Source organism: Cynara cardunculus (genome assembly GCF_001531365.2).
Source record: "Cynara cardunculus var. scolymus isolate 2C chromosome LG 7, CcrdV1, whole genome shotgun sequence".
Classification (NCBI taxonomy): Eukaryota; Viridiplantae; Streptophyta; class Magnoliopsida; order Asterales; family Asteraceae; genus Cynara; species Cynara cardunculus.
In genome coordinates, this window is record NC_037534.1 from 1,275,044 (window position 1) to 1,295,959 (window position 20,916).

The following is a 20,916-nucleotide window of genomic DNA, read 5'->3' on the forward strand; positions in this document are numbered from 1 at the left end:
AAAATGGTGGAAAGTTGGAGGGGTGAAATGGAAAAAGAGGGAACAAAAGGGGTGGAATTTGGAAATAGAAATTCAAAGGTTGGAAGGTTCGAGGAGGGTGGGTGACAATGAATGAATATGTATCATTGACATATGCATGTTATACCACGTGCCTTTTTCTGCTACATTATTTGTTGTTCCGTCTTTTTCTGGGAAATTTCGTCAAATTATCGTATCGTGTAATCAAATTTACCTCCTAACAATTTCTCTTCAAATTTTACCTAAAAATTACGAGGTCAACAATACCGTCTGTAATTATTGTAGATCTACTAAACGACAAAATTGCAAACCATAGGTCCGTAATTATTACGGATCTAGTCCAAAACTTTTTTCCTTGAATCCGTAATACAAGATCAGTAAGTGTCCACCTTCATAAAAAAATGGTTTTTGGGTCGGATTCGTAATAGTTGCTGACTGATGGTTATAGACCTTGTCGGAAAACGTTATTTTTTTCCCGTTTAGTGGGTCGGCAATAATTGCAAACATGGATATTACAAACCACGGGCGGATCCAGCCTTTAAGCACGGGGGAAAGACTTCCAGTTAAAAACCAAAAACCTTTGTTGACTATCTTAAATTTTCTACTTTCACCCTCGTTTTACATGGTTTCCCCCAAGTTCCATTCAACGTGCCCCTACCTCATTAATTTCCTGGATCCGTCACTGTTATGGACCTAATGATTTTTGGATAAATCATAGTTTTTTATAAGCAAAAATTCCAAGTTTTTAAGATATTATTATTAAAGAGTTTTTTTTAATAAAAACCTAACATTCTAGGGCGGCCACCTGCTTTGCAGGTAGACAAGAGTCACCGTATTTGAACCTATGTGGCCACAAGGAAATTTTTATTTCTCCTTGGGTTTGAACCTGAATTTAAACCACTAATTGTATCTTCTACTGTTATATCTTTTAAAACAGAAATTGAATTAAAGTACATATTTTATATAAGGTATCCTCTAATATATATAATTTCGAAATAATTATCAACTGACATTTTATCCATCTTCAATATAATATTGTTGTGTTTGTCAGCAGTGTAATAAGCTTAACAGAACTCACAACTTATTTGATCAGCTATAAATGATTGTTTGATAATGACTTAATGATATCATAAATCTGCTTATTCAGTAAACTTTTTAAGTCAGAAAGTCAATTTGTTTCTAATAATAATTCTTTATTATGAGTTAAACACTTAAAAAAAATGTATCTTCATAAATAGTATCATTAAAAATTAAAATTAATAATAATATTATTAATATTTAATTAATAATATTATAATTAATGCTATTGGTATCAAGCATTTATTCTCTGATTTTCAAATATGAATTAATAAGACGAGGGTGGTTCCACTTTTCATTAGTTTTTATGCATTTTAATATTTAAATAATGAATAAAAAAATTTAAATTAATTTAAATATATTAAATAATGAATATAAAAATGTAAAATAATTTTAGGAAAACTACGTTCAATGGATCTAATTCAAGCTTACCTTATTTTACCAATCACGCTTCATGGTTACTTGCATTTTAAATTGACTTTTCCAACATATTATTTATTATTATTATTATTATTATTATTATTATTATTATTATTATTATTATTATTATTATTATATTTTTGTTTTGTCAGATAGGTTCACACAAACTATGAGTTGACATATTTAGAGGGTGTTTGGGATTGCTTATTTTAGGTGTTCTTTAACTTATTTCAGTCTGACATCGATGATAAACTAAATGCTAGTATTTGGATGAGAAAAAATAAAACTGTTTATACCAGTGCCAAACCGATAATAAGCAGTTTTTGATAAGTTAATATTTTCTAACTTATGAAAAACTGTTTATTACCAGTTTACCATTTTAACAATATTTTATTAATGTTTGTTAATTATTAATCTTATTGATATAAATTATTAATCTTATTGATATAGATTTTTGTCAAAAATATTATTATAAATGATAAAAAATAAATTTTTACATGTTAAAAAATCAAATAAGTTAATAAGCAATCTCAAACACTCCCGTAAGTCAATAACATGGAAGACTGTCTTTTATGATCATTTTACATATATAAACAAAATTTGTCAAACACTAAAAAACAACTTATCAGCTTATTGTTTTTTGGTACCGCTATAAGCTAATCCAAACACTTTTTATAAAACTTTGGTTTGATACCACATAAGTTAATAAGCACTTTTACAACAACAAAAAACATAAGTTGTTTTAAATAAGCAATCCCAAACACCCCCTTAAGGTTGATGCTAATATTTTAGAGCATTTCAACAGATTTTTTAAAATTTTTATAAAAATATAATATAAAATTAAAGTTAAAATCTCTAAAAAAAATTATATTCATCTTTAACAGGTTTTTAATTTTACAGAATCTATTTTTAAAAATATTTATTTTTAAAGTTTTATATTGGTGCTTTCACTTGTCAATCATTTTTAGGGTGATCTCTATATTTGGAGAAAAAACTCTTATCTCTTCTACTTTATCTGTGTTGGAAAAGCTGTTGGAGTAAAATATTGGCTCAGAATCTTCATTTTCCCAATTTTGGAGAAGCTTTTGGAGATGCTTTAAGAGTGTTCATCGGTTGAAATTTAATAAATTTAGGTTGATCCAAATTGGATGTTGAAATTTTGGATCCGATCCAATTACAATTAAATATCCGATTATGATTAGCCGGTTTAAATTGAATCGGTTCACTTCTTGCACACCCTTATGTGCACTATATTTAATGTCAAAATCAGGTTAAATCATGCATTGAGAATGTAAAAAGTAAGTATATACATTTTTGAAAGTAGACACTTATTTTGTCAGATAAATTCATCTTTACCTACTAATTTTCTCATCACATATGTCAACGTCAAAAACTTAATTTTTACATTCTCAATACATGATTTAACGCATGAAAGGAGGTGCATATAACATCACTTCTATTTTTACCCATTAAAAATAAACGTGAATAATCATGTGAGAAGAAGGGTTAAGGTGAGAAGCTTAAAAAGAAATTTAGACCGTTAATCATCTTTAATCTCAAACTCACCCTTGAATCACGTCGGAAATTGATCTGATGTATCTCATCTTGGTGCATGAGATCCATTCTTACGCTTCTCACTTTAATTATCTTTCTCATCAAAACCTAACCCGAAAACAAATATATCATAAGTCAAAATATTTGTAAGAAAAATGAGTAAGAACCTTACAAATCTGGTGTCAACCAATGCGATACGAGAAAATGCTAGAAGACCTTTCTTACATTAAGGTTTTTTTTTTAAATGTTATTTAAAAAAATTAAGTAAAATCACAAATTTGCCCTTTTAATTATATGAAAATTACAGATTTGAGAAGTGCACATGTGAGAACTGCTGGTGGCCAGGGCAAAGGAATATTTTTTGTTTTTTTATATTGTGGCATGTGTTTAATTTTAATATCCAAAAATATTTAACATTTCAAAGAATATTTTTGGGGAAAAAATAAAAAAAAATATATTATTTATTTTTGAAAAAAGAGATGGAATCATTTGGAAAATTTTATTCGAAATATGTTAAAGAATGTTCTTAACGGAGTTCTTAAATGATTAAGACCGTATTTTTGGAAAAGGATATGGAATCATTTGGAAAACTTTATTCAGTTCAAACTTTTGGAGGATGGAACTGGGACGGATTGGTCCGGTCTCAAGACCGACTGGCTAACTGGTTTACCCACGTATAATATACCTGACTGAAAAGGTTTTGAATAAAGACGTTTTTCGTATTATGACTTTTTAGGTCGTAATTTAATCAGGAGTCGTTTAGAAAAACAACACGTAATAAAACACGTATAGATATGACCAAAAAGGCAATGCTTTCAAATGAATAATTGGAAATGTCAAAGATAGAGACGTTTCAAATTTGATGATTCAAAATAATATTTGGTCAAAGAAGCTTGGAACATTCGTATTCATAATGAATAATGAAAGCTCATATCGACATGAACATATTCTTAAGGGATGTTTGATAGTTACTGAATAGTTTGATGCAGAATGATTAAGTGGTCAGAATGATTAAGAGACTCTTATAATATAGTGTAAAATGAAATATAAGTTTTTTGGTAATTATTCAGAATGAAATTAGGGTGCTGAATGGTTAAGGGAGACCCAAGATACAAAATCATTCAGAGAGTTTTGAAACCATTAAAAAGCTTTTTTTTTTGTCAAACAAGATTCACCTTTTAACGATTCAAATGCTTTCTCTTAATGAAATTGTTAAGAAGTAAACAAACAACCACTTAGATACAAAATAAATGCATTTTAAAGTTTGTTTCAACGCTACATTTCAAAAATCAAAAGAACAAATTGAATGAAAAATCAACGTTTATTTAACTTTATTCTTATTTTAAGTAACGTACTTTCAGAACTTTCATTTTGATACCTAAGATATAAAGTTTTAAACATTTAAATATCCGAGTAACTGGTTAATGCATTATCATGCTAATGTGATGAGTGATGTAGCATCCAACTCAGTATTATTAGCTCTAACGTTGTTAGTGACATGAATTTTTTAATCTAAAATTAGTCTTCAACCGGTTACCCGGACACTTAAATTTTTAAAACTTTACATCTTAAGTACAAAAAATAGAAGTTTTAAAAATACATTACACAAAATAAAAATCAAATTAAAGTACGTTATTTTTTTTCATACAATTTGCCAAAATCAAAATTAAGAAACCATTAATAACATAAAAAATATATGGAAAAGATATTTATGTGTCAAGTCTAAGGAGAGGATTTGGGAGCAGCACAAAGTGCATTTATAAGTAACAAAATTTTCTTCATTATGAATAAACAAAAAAAGGGGTTCCGGGAAGGGCCGGAAAACACGTCACCATCAAACCTGTATATACGTAAGAATATACAGAACAATACAGAATGCATCAAAAGTTCACGACAGCTTCTCTATGTTGTCGAGAAACCGTTTCTTTACCTTTAAAATAGTAAACTAGCGAACAAAAAAGGCGCTACACGAAGATGTTACAAGAAACGAAAAGGGTGTTCATAAAACAAGTAAATTAGATCGAACCTCTACTTGTAAACATGAAACCTCCGAGCCTATTTACGGAACTCATGGCTCATATCAACAATTTGTTTATATAAAGCTTTTCATAAGACACTTGTTTGTTACATTACGCAGATTCATTTATCTCCTTGCCATCAAACTCGCGACGAGAACCTCGAGTAGCAGTTTTCTAATTTAAGCAACTAAGTTTCTACAAAAAGAAAAAGAGGAAAAACAACATGCTTTTTAGTGGTTTTTGAGGACATGATTCATTAATGAATATTTTTGAGGACATGATTCATTAATGAATATGTAATGGATAATATGTATAATTCATTAATGAAGATGTACCTTGACTAGAGTTTTGCTATCGAGGCGGCTAAGAATCTGTGAAACCGTTCTACGTTTGTGTGGCTAAGGGAAGATGATGATCGGCCTCCCGAGAGCTTTCTTCTTTTTCTTCTTTCGCGGAAGAAGAAATCTTCTGTATCAAGAACATATGAGATCTGCCATCATGCAACTGATTAGAAATCAGATAAATTCGTGTTCAGATTATAGTTGTCAAGATTCATAGTTCATGACTAGTGATTCTATTACTGGGAAAACCGCAAAAAAAAAAAAAAAAAAAAAAAAAACTAAGGAACACTTCGGTAACCATTTATCTGTACGGTATGCAAATGTGCATAACATGCACCCAAGCATAGAAATCAAGAAACAACTTCAATCACTTATATGCACATGTGTATATCGTACAATTGAACGGTTACCAGGGTGTTCATCAGTTTCTCACTTTTTTGAGGGTTTTCCCTGAACCTCCCTCTCCCTCTCTCTCTATACAATATATAATTTTCCGGTTTTAGCGTTTAGGGGGCAGGTTCAAATGCAAACTAAAGTTTCATTGTGAACCAGAGGGATAAAGGAGAGCATGCCACACGTCTAAACATTCACTAGATATTCATCATCAATGGTGTAAAATTCATCATGGATGTAGCAAAATAGATCGAGTTCATTATTCATGAAAAGTGGGAACAAATGAGGACATCTGTCATGCTTTCCTTTATCTCCCAGTTCACAAAGAAAAACAGGTTTGCAACTGAACTTTGACTTTCCTCTCTATTGACAAAATACAATTAAGCAAAATGACAAATTTACCATTAATGATAGAGTAAGTGATGAATTTCTCTGTATCATAATTAAGGGATAGAATTGGAAAGTATAGAGTATAGTTTATATGTACCTTTGATGAGCTGCAAGACATTTTATACTCCAAGCCGTTGACCACATGAGCACCATCCATGGCAAGCGATTGAGCAGATGATTCATCGAGCCCCGAGTATTTGCGTTTACTTCTGCACATACGTTCAAATTGGCATATCACAATTTCAAGTTAATTTAGAAATGATCAAACATCCCGTCACTAGAACTCAAGACTAGTTGTTTATCACTTCAGAGGGAAGCAGCCTCTAGGTCCCCTGTGCATTTGGTACCCTTTTTCATTTATTTAATAAATAACATAATTATCTTAAATGATTGGCTCATATTGGATTTCACGGTTATCACAAATTACTGAGTTCTCAATTGATTAAACCCCTATATATATAGACTTGGGATCATGCAAGACCAGGTTGTTTTCATGAGAACCATGGACCACATAAATAACCCTGAAACTTCACAGCAAAACGCTGTAAATGTGTTTTAAACCTTCACAGCGTTTTTGCTGTGAAGGTTCAGTGTTTTCGTACCTTCATAATGTTTCCTTTAACAGATTTACTAATAGTCTCATTCAAATTACCGACATTGAGGTGCCAAACCTTCCTGTCGATTTGAGCTCTGGACTGTTGGCGCCAGTCTTACATTTTGTCTCTATGGACAGAGAGTTACGGGGCTATTTTGCAGAGTTCCTTAGAGAGAGTTGTCTCGCGCCCCTAGGCGATTATTTCTAGTAAGGAATGAGTCAAAGCTTTGGTTATCATAAAAGATAAGACTGTAAAGAAATAGATTGGCTCCAATACATGGGACAACAAACATCCATCTCGTTTGTATTTTGGATACCCGTATAACCATCGAAGGCTATCGAAGTGACTAATTCCTCGAATACCGCCATAGGGAAAGGCCCTTCCCTTTTGGGCCGGTTGCCTAAGTGCTGCATATATGTTTCCTCAAGTCATTTTGGTTAGAAGTTTCAGTGTTGTTTTGTGGTCTCATGGGTGTCACAAAATAGGCTGGTCTCATGGGTGTCACAAAATAGGCTGGTCTCACGTGAACCCAACCCTATATATATATATATATATATATATATATATAGGAATTCTCTTGTTAAGACCCTTATGAATCGATTAAAACCCCAGATTCATACTAAAACCACGATGATTCAATAAAAATACTAAGTTAAGCCCAAAGATTCCCTGAGTAAGAACCATCGGATCATCACTTATTCAACGAATAGATAATGACCAAAAATCCAAAGAAAGATTTGTCTTGAGTCAAAATAAGCATAAACAGGCATTTGAAAGAAGAAAGAATTTCTATTTATATTTCTAAATTCTAATTCTATATATATATAGAGAGAGAATTTCTATATATATATATATATATAGAGAGAGAGAGAGAGAGAGGGGTGGGGAGGTTCAGGGAAAAACCCCCAAAAAATGAAAAAATGAGGAACACCCAGGGTTCCTCAGTTTTTCATTTTTTTTGCGGTTTTCCCCTGAAACTGACTCTATATATAATAACACAATGCAAATGAAGATAAGTTTGTGGATAGTAGGCGGAAGAACTTGATATTTAGTTTTGTTACCTCTGCATCATAATGCCAGCCTCCTTTTTTGCAGTCACAACTGAAAGAAAATCTTTGTCAAGATAAGCTGCAAAATTAGGATCTACAGAAACTGCAACCACTTCCGGCTTTTCAATCCCATCATCCATCAGCTGGATGGTTAAACGAGAAGGCCCAGATGACTGCAAACGTAAAAAAAATTAAAAAAACAACTCGGTTCCAAAATACGCGAATTAAAAGAAGAGAACCTACGCATTGAAATCTGTATATGTTCTCATCATGAAGGACAACGTGTGCATTTTCGTAGTAAACAGAGTCAACAAATTTCTCAGGTTTCCGAGATCTTTCATATTCATATAGCTGCAAAAGTTTGCCATCCATCTCATCACCTACAACGTTTTGAAGCTGCATCCAGAAAGGAGTAATTAAAACCTTTACCCAAACCATCGTTCTAAATCGCGTGAGGTGTGGCAGCGAGACTGTATCATATATAATTATATAATGCACAAATATTTTTTATACCATTACTCAACAATAAAAATCATATGGGATACGTTTAGTATCTAGACAGACAGGATAGGATAGAACATGGCAGGACAGAAACTGTTCAACGTTTGCGGTTTGGTAAGACATAACTGAATAGGACAGAACAGATAAAATGACCCATTTACCCCTAATGAGGTGTTTATATCTTTTGATTAATTTATGTAATTTATTCAGATTATAATAAAATAAATATTTTTTATAACAAAATATATCATTAGAAGGTTTTCGTCAAGACGATTAAAATGACACCAAAATAAAAAGTTCATGTAGTTTCCAATTTTTTATACCTTTTCTATATAATATTTTGTTATTATTAATACTTAATAAATTGACCAAAAATGTAAGAACCATATTAAATTAATATTTTTAGAACAGTAAAATGAAAGTTTAAAGAGCAAAAAATACAATAAATAAAATTTAAAAGAATGAATAAAATGTAAAGAGGGAGCTGTCTTTAGTATTTTAGAAGAGAAGTAGGTTTTATTTTGATATTATATTGGTAAAATATAGGTCTGTTCCACCTTGTTCAATGGGGTGGGGGTGGACCACGCTTGTTCCACTTTGTTCATGTCCGTTCCAAATAAAATCCATGTTCTGTCCTATCATGTCCTGTATACCAAATGCACCCATATTGATATCATATATATATATATGTATATATAGAGAGAGAGAGCGCGCTTACAATGACTAGTATATCAAAAGCCCATAAAAAAAAAGGCAGACTTCGAAAATTAAGAAGTCAAACGTGTTCAAAAATGCCATGACGCACACCATGCCTTAAGACACCAGCCTAGGGGTGTAAATGAATCGAGCTTTTAACGAGCTACTCGAGTTAGGGCTCGTTTATCTCGAGCTCGAGCTTAATAATTATTGACCTCCAATCGATCTCGAACACAAAATAAAGATCGATTAACTTAACAAGTCGAGCTCGATAACACCAATGTTCGACTCGACTCGACTTGTTCAAAAGCTCAATAAAACTTTACGAGCCGAGCCATTCGAGCATACATTTTTTCGAGCCAGGCATATTTATATGTTTACAAATTATATAAATCAAAATATAAAAATCATCGAGCTTGAGTAAATAAATGAAAGAATCGATCTCGAATTTGAGCTCATAAACGAGCATCGAGTTGGAGCTCAAACATGGAAAAAATGTTCGAGCTCATAAACGAGCACCGAGTTGGAGCTCAAACATGGAAAAAATATCCGAGCACATAAACGAGCATCGAGCACGACTTTGAAAAAATTAATCCAGCTCGAGTTCAGCTCGAGCCTGATATTATTTTTTTATGTCGAGCTTGAATAACCTGCTGCTTGATTCCACTCGGCTCATTTACACCGCCACATGAGTTAACATGGTACGAATGATGAAAGAAAGTATGAACAAGTGTCGGCAAATACCTGTTTAACGAGCTTGTAAATCAACTTGTCCAATGTAAATAACACATATGACTGATTACCAAAAATGGCCCGACAATCATCTTCAAATCTTGCATTATCGGACACACCATCAAGCAAATTGTATAGGGAAGTCATAAATCTGCAAAGTATAATGATATCCCGTCAACGATCAGGATTTGATATAACATTTCGATTAAAAAATAAAGAGATGTAACGGAATTACGTGGAGTAAAGATCAGGAGGGCAAGTATCTTTAGCAGTTCTCCGCCTCGCTTCGGCAGATATAGAATTGAGTTTAGCAGATAATAGTCTGTCATATAATACCTGGAAAAAATAGAAATTACAATCCTGTGAAATCGAAGAAGCGCTTAAAAAGCGCGCTAAGAAAGGCTGCTTCCGTCAACGGAAGTAAAAATATTTGTCTCCAAAAGTTGGTACCATTAGGGTGCATTTGGGACAGAATAGGACATAACAGTTGTTTAGTGTTTGTAAGACAGAACTGAATAGGACAAAACAGATAAAATGACCAATTTGCTCCTAATAAGTTGTTTATATATTTCAATTAATTTTTGTAATTTATTAAATTTTAATAAAGTAAATATTTGTATAACAAATCTATCATCAGAAAGTTTTCATCAAGACGACTAAAAGGACACCGAAATAAAAAGTTTATGTAGTTTCCAATTTGTATTTTATACATTATCTATATTTTTTATTAATATTTAATAAATAACATAAATTAATCAAAATATAGAAACCGTATAAAAATAATATTTTGAGTGAAATTTTAAAAAACATAAAATACGATAAATAAAATTTAAAGAATGAATAAAATATAAAGAGGGAGGCATATTTGATGTTTTAGAAGAGAATTAGGTTTTATTTTGTGGTTATATCTGTAAAATATACGTCTATTCCACCTTGTTCCAAGGGTGGAGGTAGAACACGCCTGTTCCACTTTGCCAAACATGGAACAGTGATCCCAGTTATGTTTTGTTATGTCTTGTCCAGTCAAATACTTGTAGTACCCATCAAGAAGATGAGACAAGATTGGTAAATTACCGAACTACCCATGGCAAATTAAAACCCTAAAACCTTCCTTAATTCTTTTACCCGCCTACCTCATTCTCGCTTGCTGTCCCACCCGCATATCAAAAGCACCCATTAAAATAGGTAACTTCGTTGTTTTTTATTCATCAAGACCCGAACAAAAGATGAAGAGAGACTGCATTCTTACCTGGTGAAGCCTAAAAAGCGTATAAAAGGCATCGTTCCCATAGAAAACACGGTAATCTCGTTTTCCACCGGCACTCGATGAAGACGCTACACACTTCGCCAGCGGTTTAGCCGTCCGTAAGAAATGCTCCGATGGTGGCAAGTACATGCCATCTCCGGAAACAAAATTCGCATCCTCTATTCCCTCGGCCTCACCTTCACTTTCCGCTCTATCATCACGATCTCCATCTTCATCACGCTCTTCCCTCGAGCACTCATCGGCAGCAGATTCACTGCCGGAGGCTTCGTCACCGGCCTCGGAAACATTTTCACTGTCCTCATCATCAGCATCAGCTTCGATCTCCCCTCCAACATCCGGGCGTACCTCTTGTCCTCCAAACCTATAATGGGGGTTATTTACCTCATCGAAATCAACGTTAGGTGATAACTCACCCTCTTCTTTCTCAGCCTTAGAGGGCTCGGCAGAATTTTCATTATATCGTTTAACTTTTCCTACTTCGGCAAAAGTTCCGTTTGCCACCGTTACAGATCTCTTGATATCCCCATACTGTAAATAAAATAGATTATATCAAACATTGGAGAGCCTATGTAACGAACGGCGTTGAAAGGGTCAGCTCGATTGTAAATTAAAGTTTTACCTGTGATACGGGAATTTCATCGATATTTGACTTTGCTTCATGACCATTCTCGGTAACGTTACCAGGCCTAGAAGTTGTGTCACGCCCTGAAAATTATTTAAATAATTAGAATCAGTAGTGGCACAAGTAAACCAAACTGTAACATCCCGAGCTAACCGTACCAGATTTCGTCGTTTTGTCCACATACCTGGACTCACGATCTTAAAATGTCTGATAGAGAAGGTATCCGGTCAACCGAGCTCAGCCCAGAAAGCCCAGGCCTAGTAAGCTCGAGCTTAGGTTAATGCCCAAAAAAATTCAAGGCCCAAAAATGCCCGGCCTGAGTCCGGAAGGTGCGCCCCACGCAGAACTAGAGATGCCAAGCTCGTTTTCAGTAAACCAGAAAAAGCCCGCCCGAGTCCGGAAAGTGCGGGCTTTTTCTGGTTTACTGAAAACGAGCTTGGCATCTCTAGTTCTACGTGGGGGGATGTAGGCAGACCTGACCTCTACCCCAAAGAATAGAGCGGATGTTCCATGAGTACCCCCAGCTCATTCAATGATTTACACCAAATCAGATGCAACAGCCAACAAGAATACAAACCCGATAACTCCATGCTAGTTCTGCAAGGAACGATATCAGTTCCAAGACCAGAATCCGTTATTCGCGTAACCATAGCAGATTTTTTAATCTCCGACCCGCTATCCTTAATCCCCACGTTCTTAACCTCTTTCTCTGCTTGAAATCCATCTTCTTTGGCTGAAGTATCTCCATTTACCATAACGTGCTTTCTTGAATGCATTCGATCTGGTGAAATACAATCATCTCCATTGCAGGACGGCTTCGATTGCTTAGTATTCGCAGTACCACCATCAGCACCTGGACTTCCATTGTTATCCGCTGCAGAAGTACCAACATTTTTGATAGAACCACGCGCATCTTCAAATCTACCGGAATTGAACGGCCGAGATGGAACCCCAAGAATTGGTTCCAAGAAAGTCGTCCAAAGACCCAAAACTTTGTTCAGTTGTTCCTTGCTAGTGCAAATCTCTTCACATGAATACCTGATAAGCTTGAATGCATCTTCATGAATGTCGTTATCGGTATACTCAAACTCAAGATTTGGCATAACTGAGTGTCGGCTTCCAGCAGCAATACTATTGAGCACATCATCATCTTTCTGGCTTTTTCCCTTTATTTCTCTGATCTCGGCCACCAAGGCTGTTTATTAAAACAAGAAACAGTCGTTTAGATAAAAAAGAAATAGATCTCCCGTATACTGAAACCAAGCATCTAACTAGAACAGCGTGTGTTTGGTACGTGGGACAGGATGGGTCACGGGACAAAAACATGATTGCTTGGTTTTCCAATAAGTCATGTATGGATAAAGTTGTATGTGTGGATTAATTTGTCTGTATAGACTAGAAAGCTTTTTGTTTAGGAGGGTGTTCTCATAGATGAAAGAAGCGTGTTTTGAATTGGGAAGGGCAGGTTTGGAAAAAACTTGACTTTCTGAATAAGCCCCCTTCTATATCATTCAGCCATTACCAAACAGTCATGTATAGCTGACCGAACAAGCTCTGAGTCTCATTAAGCTCATTACGCTGCTAACAAGCAATCCCTTAGACTGGGATAGAACAAGACTTATTTTTAATCAGGAAGACGGGTAAATTACTAAACTACACACGTCAAAGTAAAACCTTAAAAACTTCCACAATTTTTTCACTTGCCTACCACACTCTCGTCAATCTAATCCTGTCCAGTTTGCATAATAAAACACTAGAACTAGAGCTTCAGACCCATGAATTTAAAAAATCTCAAATTTCGCTTACATTTTGTGCTCAGATTCTTCGAATCTTGTTGCTTGAAATAGAAGCTGCGGTGGTCAAGTGACTTGTAATGGTTCTTTGCATAAATATCAGCCCAAACCTTATTAAGGTCTGCTCGACACTTTGTCCACTCTTCTTGTTTCTGTTTCAGTCGAGTCAACATGACAGGCAATGCAGCTGATGGGTTTCTACGGAGCGTTTCCATGACATCAAGACCATGATCACCGTACAGACGCTCCATGCACCGTAAATTCAGAACTACAAGAATTCATAAAAAAAATCAAGTATCGAAGTTAAATCATAGAACCTCATCAACTATTCAACGTGACTGAAGATAAAAGTTATGGTATGTATTACTCCCTCCGTCCCAAAACAAGTCTCCATCTTTCTATTTCAGTTTGTCCAAGAATAACGTTGTGTTCTTGAATTTGGGAACAAAAGAAATGGAGGGAAAAGAAAGGGAGGGAAAAGAAAAGAATGGAAATAAAATTATTTGTGTTCTTTAAAGGGAAGGAGAAGGAAGAAAGGGAAAAGAAAGAAAATAGTTTTCCATGTTCTTGAACAGAAGAGAAAGGAAGGAAAGATGTCATTTTTACAAATATACTCTTTAAAATATATCATTTATAATGAAAGGTTGGGTAGTTTTGTAAATTTAATTATTTTTAAAATCGTCTTAATTTCTTTCCTTTCCTTCCCTTTCCTCCCATACTTGGAAGGAAAGTTTTGGGAGGAAATTTATCATTATCGTCCTTCCGTTTCCTTTCCTTTCTCTCCTAAAAACGTTTTGAGAACACGAGTTCTTTTACTTTCCTCCCCTTCCCCTCCCTTTCCCTTGCTTTCCTTCGTAAAAATGGTTTTGAGAACATAGCGTAAGTGTCGACTTTCAAAAGCAAGTGCCTACTTTCACATTTGGTTATGAGATGGAGAAATTCATTACTCCCTCTACTATAAAGAGTAAATTTGTCATTTAGTTAATTAAAAAGTGTAGTAACTATGTATGCCTAACATTGTATGTCTTTTTCATTGTGGGCATTTATTTTGGGATGTAGGAGGTAATATCTCCGAGAGCATACCTGTGAAGTGGTCTTCTATACGGATGGGTGTTTCTAGATTGATCGTCTTGTTGTTAATGCCATTCAATAGTTCCTCGACACGTTTAGAGGTTGAACTCACGGACTCCAACAACATATCTAGTTCAAACCTGGTGGGATCATTATATAACAGTATGGATAGTTACTTCAATCAACATACACCACAACTGAAGAAGGATACTGCAACACAAGATCGGGGAAGAAGGCAAAAGAGACTAAGGGGCCATTTACCAAACACTTCCGGTAAGCGCTTACCAAGTCATATTACCTTACCGATGAACATGGTAAAGACCAAGCATCTTACCCGGTAAGAGCGATGGAAAGACAGATAGTCTTACCTGGTAAATGAGAATAATGACTCTTACCCAATTAGCGCTTACCGAGTAAATTGTTGCATATGATGCCGTTTAGATGGGCTAAAATCTTACCCGGTAAGATAAGGAGTGTTGACGGTCACCGGTAAGCGTTTATCGGGTAAGCGTCAGTTAAACGGCCCCTAAAATTCATAAAGTCGGCAACTTGCAACGCACTTTGCACAAGTTTTTACATAATTTTTCCTGTTGAACCATTTTGTAAGGGTGCATTTGGTACACAAGACAGGACGAGATAAAACAAAACAAAAACTTCCTGTCCCACGCTTGGCGCGAAATTAGACTAGGACATGACATGATTGAGTGGGACAAAAGTGTAGTTTTTTGTCCCACCAAAATAGGTGGAACAAAAATCAGGGAACTTCCACAATTCTCTCACCAGCCTACCTTACTACTCTCGCCAGTCCAGTCCTGTACGCGTACCAAACACACCCTAACGTGGGAGGAAAGGGAAGGAAAGGAAAGAAATTATAACCCTTTTTAAAAAATTATTAAAATTACAGAACCGCCCAATCTTTCATTCTAATAGATAAAATTTTATAGGGTATATTAGTAAAAATGACATTTTTCCTTTCCTTTCTCTCCTGATCAAGAACAAGAAAAATCTTTTCCTTTCCTTCCTTTTCCTTCTCTTTCGAGAACACAAATAAAAACATTATTTTCCTTTCCTTTCTTTTCATTCCATTTCTTTTCTTTTCTTTTCTCCCCAAATCTGAACAGAGTGTAAGAAAATGAGATGAAGAAAGTTTACCTGTCATCCTCACATCTGAAGAGGCTCTCTTCATACTGGTTTCTACGCATATGTTTGAAAGAATAATCCTCACTACCAGAAGTAACAGATACCCAGAGATCATTCAGTACTTGAGTACCAAGCTCCGATCTTTGGCTAACCGATGGTATTGGATACTGCAGAAGATCAAATACAAAAAACCCAATGAAATACAGAACAAATTACTAGAAAATAAGAAGAAAAAAAAAAGATAAAACTGCAATAGACTCACATCATCAGGAAGAAGTCTGTAACTGGGAGTACAACGTTGACAATCGGAGAGGTCAAGTTCTTGAATAGATTTCGCCCAATACTTCTCTTTGTACCTGTCCTCTTTGGCAGCATCGATTTCACGCCTATGTTCCCTCTCTTTGTCCTCTGTCCTAGTTGATTTGGATACATGTCCATCATATAATAACGATTCTGCCACAAGTGAAAAAGGCAATGAACAAAATGAAAATTGAGAGACATGAAAGCAGAATCAATTAAATAGATGAAAGGGCAAACAATAAACTAGAAGAACACATACTTTTCTCCATAACACCAGCAAGGAATCCATCTGCAAACCAGATACATTAGTGCCAATCAAGGAATTCTCAGAAAGAAAAAGATAAACTATGGAAGAGTCAAGAAGATAGTTTTACATTTACCTATATTTTCACAGCGCTCCAAAAATGCGCTAAACCCTTCCATAAGATCAGGGTGCTTTCCAAGTAGATCAGAAACCTATAAAAAAGAAGTTCCTAATATTAAAATTCACAATGAGGGTCTGCTCAACGAAAAAATTCAGAAACCAGGTTTGGATTTCATTTGACAGCCATTATTCTCATTAAAATTTTACCCAAGAGAAGAGAGTGATCAAAGAGGGCAATTTGGGTACCAGAATCTATAACCTAGATAAAAATACCTAACCAATTGACATTAATGGAGCTGAAACATGTTACATCAACCAAAGAATAGGTATATGTTTGATAGAGTCCTTAATGAGGCATCTTAATATGTTCAATACAATGAACAAGCATTCTAGATTAAAAGCTTAAATTGCATTATAATACACTAATTCAGAGTAGAGTGGTACATTGTACATCAAGACAAATTTGATTTAGTATAGCTCATGCAATTAAAGTTCTGCTGTTTGACATATCAAATACTACAATAACCCCTAAACAGATCTTCCTTTTTGTTGATCTTTTGACCTACGTTCATAGCTTACAAACGGAGAGAATAGAAATTAGGGAACTTATGTATTAACTCATCTTAGTTAAATCAAAATTAAATTAAATGAAAAGGTGCTTCATAAGTGTATTACAATATTTAATATATCTTGCTCCTTTTCAGCTCTGACACATAAGCAAGTAACAGACATAAATTTTATCACAAAGTTTCTATCGCATAATTTCACAACCATCAGAAAGTGCAAGACATTCATCTTTTTCCCTTATTGTCTCACTGGAGCAAATAGCTCTATGTCACACTATACATTGTGTCTTCCACAATCAATACATATCATAACAGCTTTTTTTTAGATAAAAGAACTGCTTTCTAAGATAAAAATAGAGACAAAACCAATCGGGTGTCAAATATATAGCACAGATTACTGAACATACCAAGCTCTGTAATTCCTTCCTTGTGATTATTGATGTGCTATAGATATGAAGACACTTCAAGAATGCTTGGTAATCATCATGATTACGTAATCTATCCTTCACTTTCTCACAGAAAGTAAATTCTTGGCTATACATACCTGCAATGAATAAATACTAAACTGTCACAATTGTTCTCGAGAAAAATCCTTACTACAGAAGAAGAATCTTCGTAACGATCATTGAAAACAGTAACAGACAAAGTAGCATGAAAAACTAAACAGGACTTCTTATTCATGGAAAACTACAGAATTGAGTAGGGCCTGTTTGCTTACAGCTTACAGAGCTTAACAGTCTGGACTCTGGACCACTTAATCGCTCAGCCATATAGAAGGGTTTCTTTATGGCTTAACCGTTAAGTCATTAAGCCATATAGAAGTGTTTCTTTGTAGAAGTGTTTCTTTATGGCTTAACCGTTAAGTCATTAAGCCAAAATGGCTATATGGAATAAGCCAAAACCCCTCATTTGTCCCCATTAAGCCACCTCAAACAAATTAACGCCAAAAAATGTATCAGAAATGATCCAACCCTCTCTTTTTGCCTCCCTCAAACCCACCAGTCTCTCATCCCTCAATCAGACATACTTATCTAGACAGATAACTTAACGTGGTATGAGACCAACCAAAAAATCCTCAGCCTTCACAACAATGTGTAGAAAGAAAATAATGTTTCTAACCAAAATAAATCAAGCATACACTTATAATTTGAGCAACTAATACACCCAAAGAAAAATGACTCACTTTTTAGGGCATCTTTATCACCATATGGAGCCAAGCCTGAATGGACTCCGAAATCTTCAACCTTGCATGCAGATTTTCGCTTTTCACTACGATGCATGTCCCTATTAGTATCAAGATCAGTCTCTTTGTAATCCTGATCACAATTCCTCCTATCTCTGCTCTCCTTTTCAGATCGCTTTCTCTGCTCCTTCTGAAGTTTCATTGTTTTATCATCCTCATCAATATCACGACGTTCAACACTTAGGTCCTGCTCGGCATGTGAAGCAATGATCCTATCTCGTCGGCCTCGGTGCTAAAGATATCAAGACTTAGTCCCTCGTAGAAAAATATAATCAGAACATGTCAAAAAAACAATCAGCTAGATTACCTTGTCCATTTGAGGCTGTTTGAATGTAGCCATAGCTGAGCTCCGTTCATCGTATCGATGATAGGAATGCCGGCCTAATGAAGCAAGATGTGCAGTTGCAGCAGCAGAAGCGTCGGGCAAAAATCTTGTGAACTCATCAAGAAGATCGGGTTGATCGTCAAAGAGTGCAGCAACCTGAATAAATAACACGAAGTGACTAACAAACTCTAGTATTTCGATGAACCAAAGAAGACCAATTAACCATTTCGAGTAAAGCTTACAAAAGTTACCTCATGGTAGACTTCATTGATGCCCTTGTGTTCTTTCCGATACATGTTCAAGATGTCCAAAAAAGACTTGTAGACATGATCATCATTTTGGAAACGTTTCTGCAAACCAGGCGAGTTAGAATGTACATACTACAAAATTTATACTCCATCCCAAAAAAATGTCCACGATGAAAATGGCACACGGTTTTAAGAATGTGCACTTATTACACTTTTTAAATAACCAAATGACATTTTCACCCTTGGATAATAGAGAAAGAAACTTTCTCCATTTCATAATCAAGGGTAGAATGGGAAACTGAAGACCTACTTTTGAAAGTGGACACTTATTTTGGAACAAACTAATATAGTAAAGTGGACACTTAATTTGAGACGGAGGGAGTACTAATTTTTATGTTTACAAATAAAAATAGAAACTTCACCTTAATTTTGTTTACAAAGCTTATAGCCTCTTCAAACTCCACGGTTCTTTTTGGGGGAGGCTCCTCATCATCAATTACAGTAATTTCATATCCTTTGGGCAAGAAAGTGTTAAACCCAAAAATTAGATTATTGTGCCCTTTAAACAATTCTTTTACCCTTGCTATGACACCAGTAGTATCAATTCTGCATCAGAATAGTTATTGAACGAGTTATAATCGACTTAATAATCATTTCTATACAAAATCTAAACTCCTGATAAGAAACTGATGTACCTTTGAGCTTTAAAATCTTTCATTACATCAAGAAACATGTCATATTTTTCTCTCTGGTCATGGAACATGTCCTTAACTTCCTTTAGATATGTTAATGCATCATTGGTTGTGAGTTTTTGTGAGCTACTACCACCTCCTGCCCCTCCCCCTGCCCCTGACCCCCCTCCTCCTCCTCCTCCTGCACCTGCACCTGCACCCGCCCCTCCTGCTACCTCGCCCACTCCATCTCCCGGTACATGGGATTGGCCATATCTTCAACATGAAAAGAAAAGGATAAGTGAACACTTCACAATGAAATATCACAGCATATTAACATGAAAAACAAGTTGTAAAATGAACATCCAAACCCCTTGTGATAATCGTAAGTTATAATATTGACGGATACAATTATCATATTTCATGTTCTTAATTCCCTGGGTTCCAAAATCCTTTCACCCGATGCCATCATAGACAAGTAAAATGGGGATAAATGATAATTTAATCAAACAAAACAACATTTCCAATCAACTTTCTCCTTCTGTCTGCTAGCATTCTAATAAACAGATATCATACCCCGCCCCCAACCATCCAAACCCTAAAAAAGCTAAGAAACAAAAACCTAATTTGTATGCCAAGTGCACTTGTGCATTTCTGATGGTAATAACAAATTATTATCCAGAAAGATAAGAAATTTAGGGTTACATGATTGATATCCAAAACAGAAAAGATCAAAATCATGGTTTATAAAATATGTGACTCAAAAATCCAAACAACTTCAATTGCAAAATCTAATGTAAAACCATATGAAGCATCATAAATCCACAAAATCCAGAGCTATCCCCACATTTAGTTCCAGCAAATTCAAAGTCAAACGATTAAGCAATAAAACCATATTTGCCACACACAAAAATCAGCCACCCGAAATCATCACAACCCACACATAATACATTCCGACATAATCAACCAGTAAAAACGAATTAAAACCAACAAAATCAAAGCAATTGAGAGAAAGTGAAATCTTACGGTTCTCCTCGAGGAGAAACAAATGGCCGCTTGAATTGAGAGTTACTATACACATCATCGCGCAATCGTTTCATCCCTTCATCAAAAACAATCACATAAACAAATTAGCGTCAATCACAAACAAATTGCAAAGATAACAAGGACTAAATCGGTTTTTATGATATGAAACAAACAAACAAACAACAGAAAAGAAAAGGGATTTACCTGTGAAGTAACCCTCAGGGACAACAGATTGGGGAAAGATCCAAGCACCCAACAAAACCAAACAAGTTGAATCACCTTTAGAATAGATCGAAGTCTGGAAACAAGAAATAGTTGTGTTAGCAAAATCAAACTAGTTTGAGAAGAAGAACGAAGAGGTGAAGAAATTTTGTATTGAAAGGAGAGTAATTGTAATCAAAATTACATGACACTATTTATATAAAATCAGTATATGGGGTTTTTTTTAGCATTCGATTGAAATATACAAAAGGTCGGGTGGAGTGGGGGTGGGGG

At 34.9% G+C, this 20,916-nt stretch overlaps 1 protein-coding gene across 2 annotated transcripts; it reads right to left on the reverse strand.

The window, feature by feature from the left end:
• Window positions 1-4,877: 4,877 nt before the first annotated feature.
• On the reverse strand, window positions 4,878-20,904 carry LOC112515095 (paired amphipathic helix protein Sin3-like 2). 2 transcript variants are annotated; one of them, XM_025121748.1, is made up of 25 exons: window positions 20,828-20,904; window positions 20,626-20,719; window positions 20,422-20,497; window positions 19,420-19,671; window positions 19,147-19,330; window positions 18,728-18,826; window positions 18,459-18,632; window positions 18,092-18,383; window positions 17,316-17,452; window positions 16,359-16,434; window positions 16,238-16,267; window positions 15,941-16,131; window positions 15,691-15,845; window positions 14,551-14,678; window positions 13,481-13,735; window positions 12,252-12,869; window positions 11,672-11,757; window positions 11,035-11,580; window positions 10,021-10,121; window positions 9,798-9,936; window positions 8,100-8,252; window positions 7,869-8,029; window positions 6,309-6,420; window positions 5,423-5,577; window positions 4,878-5,282 (listed from the first exon to the last, which is right to left on the reverse strand). In XM_025121748.1, the coding sequence occupies exons 3-24, from the start codon at window positions 20,493-20,495 to the stop codon at window positions 5,428-5,430; spliced, it is 4,113 nt and encodes a 1,370-aa protein (XP_024977516.1). In that variant the 5' UTR covers window positions 20,496-20,497; window positions 20,626-20,719; window positions 20,828-20,904; the 3' UTR covers window positions 4,878-5,282; window positions 5,423-5,427. The 2 variants fall into 2 exon arrangements, with proteins under 2 accessions (XP_024977516.1, XP_024977517.1); XM_025121749.1 differs by lacking the exon at window positions 20,828-20,904 and having other exon boundaries at window positions 5,423-5,591; window positions 20,626-20,770.
• Between the last annotated feature and the right edge of the window lie 12 nt (window positions 20,905-20,916).

Excerpts from the sequence above, each read along its gene's own strand:
- LOC112515095 (XM_025121748.1), bottom strand. The coding sequence starts at position 20,495 with ATGAAACGATTGCGCGATGATGTGTATAGTAACTCTCAATTCAAGCGG. Across the intron at positions 16,268-16,358 it reads GGAGCGCTGTGAAAATATAG|ATGGATTCCTTGCTGGTGTT; the intron begins GTAAATGTAAAA and ends TCTGGTTTGCAG. Across the intron at positions 13,736-14,550 it reads TATAGAAGACCACTTCACAG|TTCTGAATTTACGGTGCATG; the intron begins GTATGCTCTCGG and ends GAATTCTTGTAG.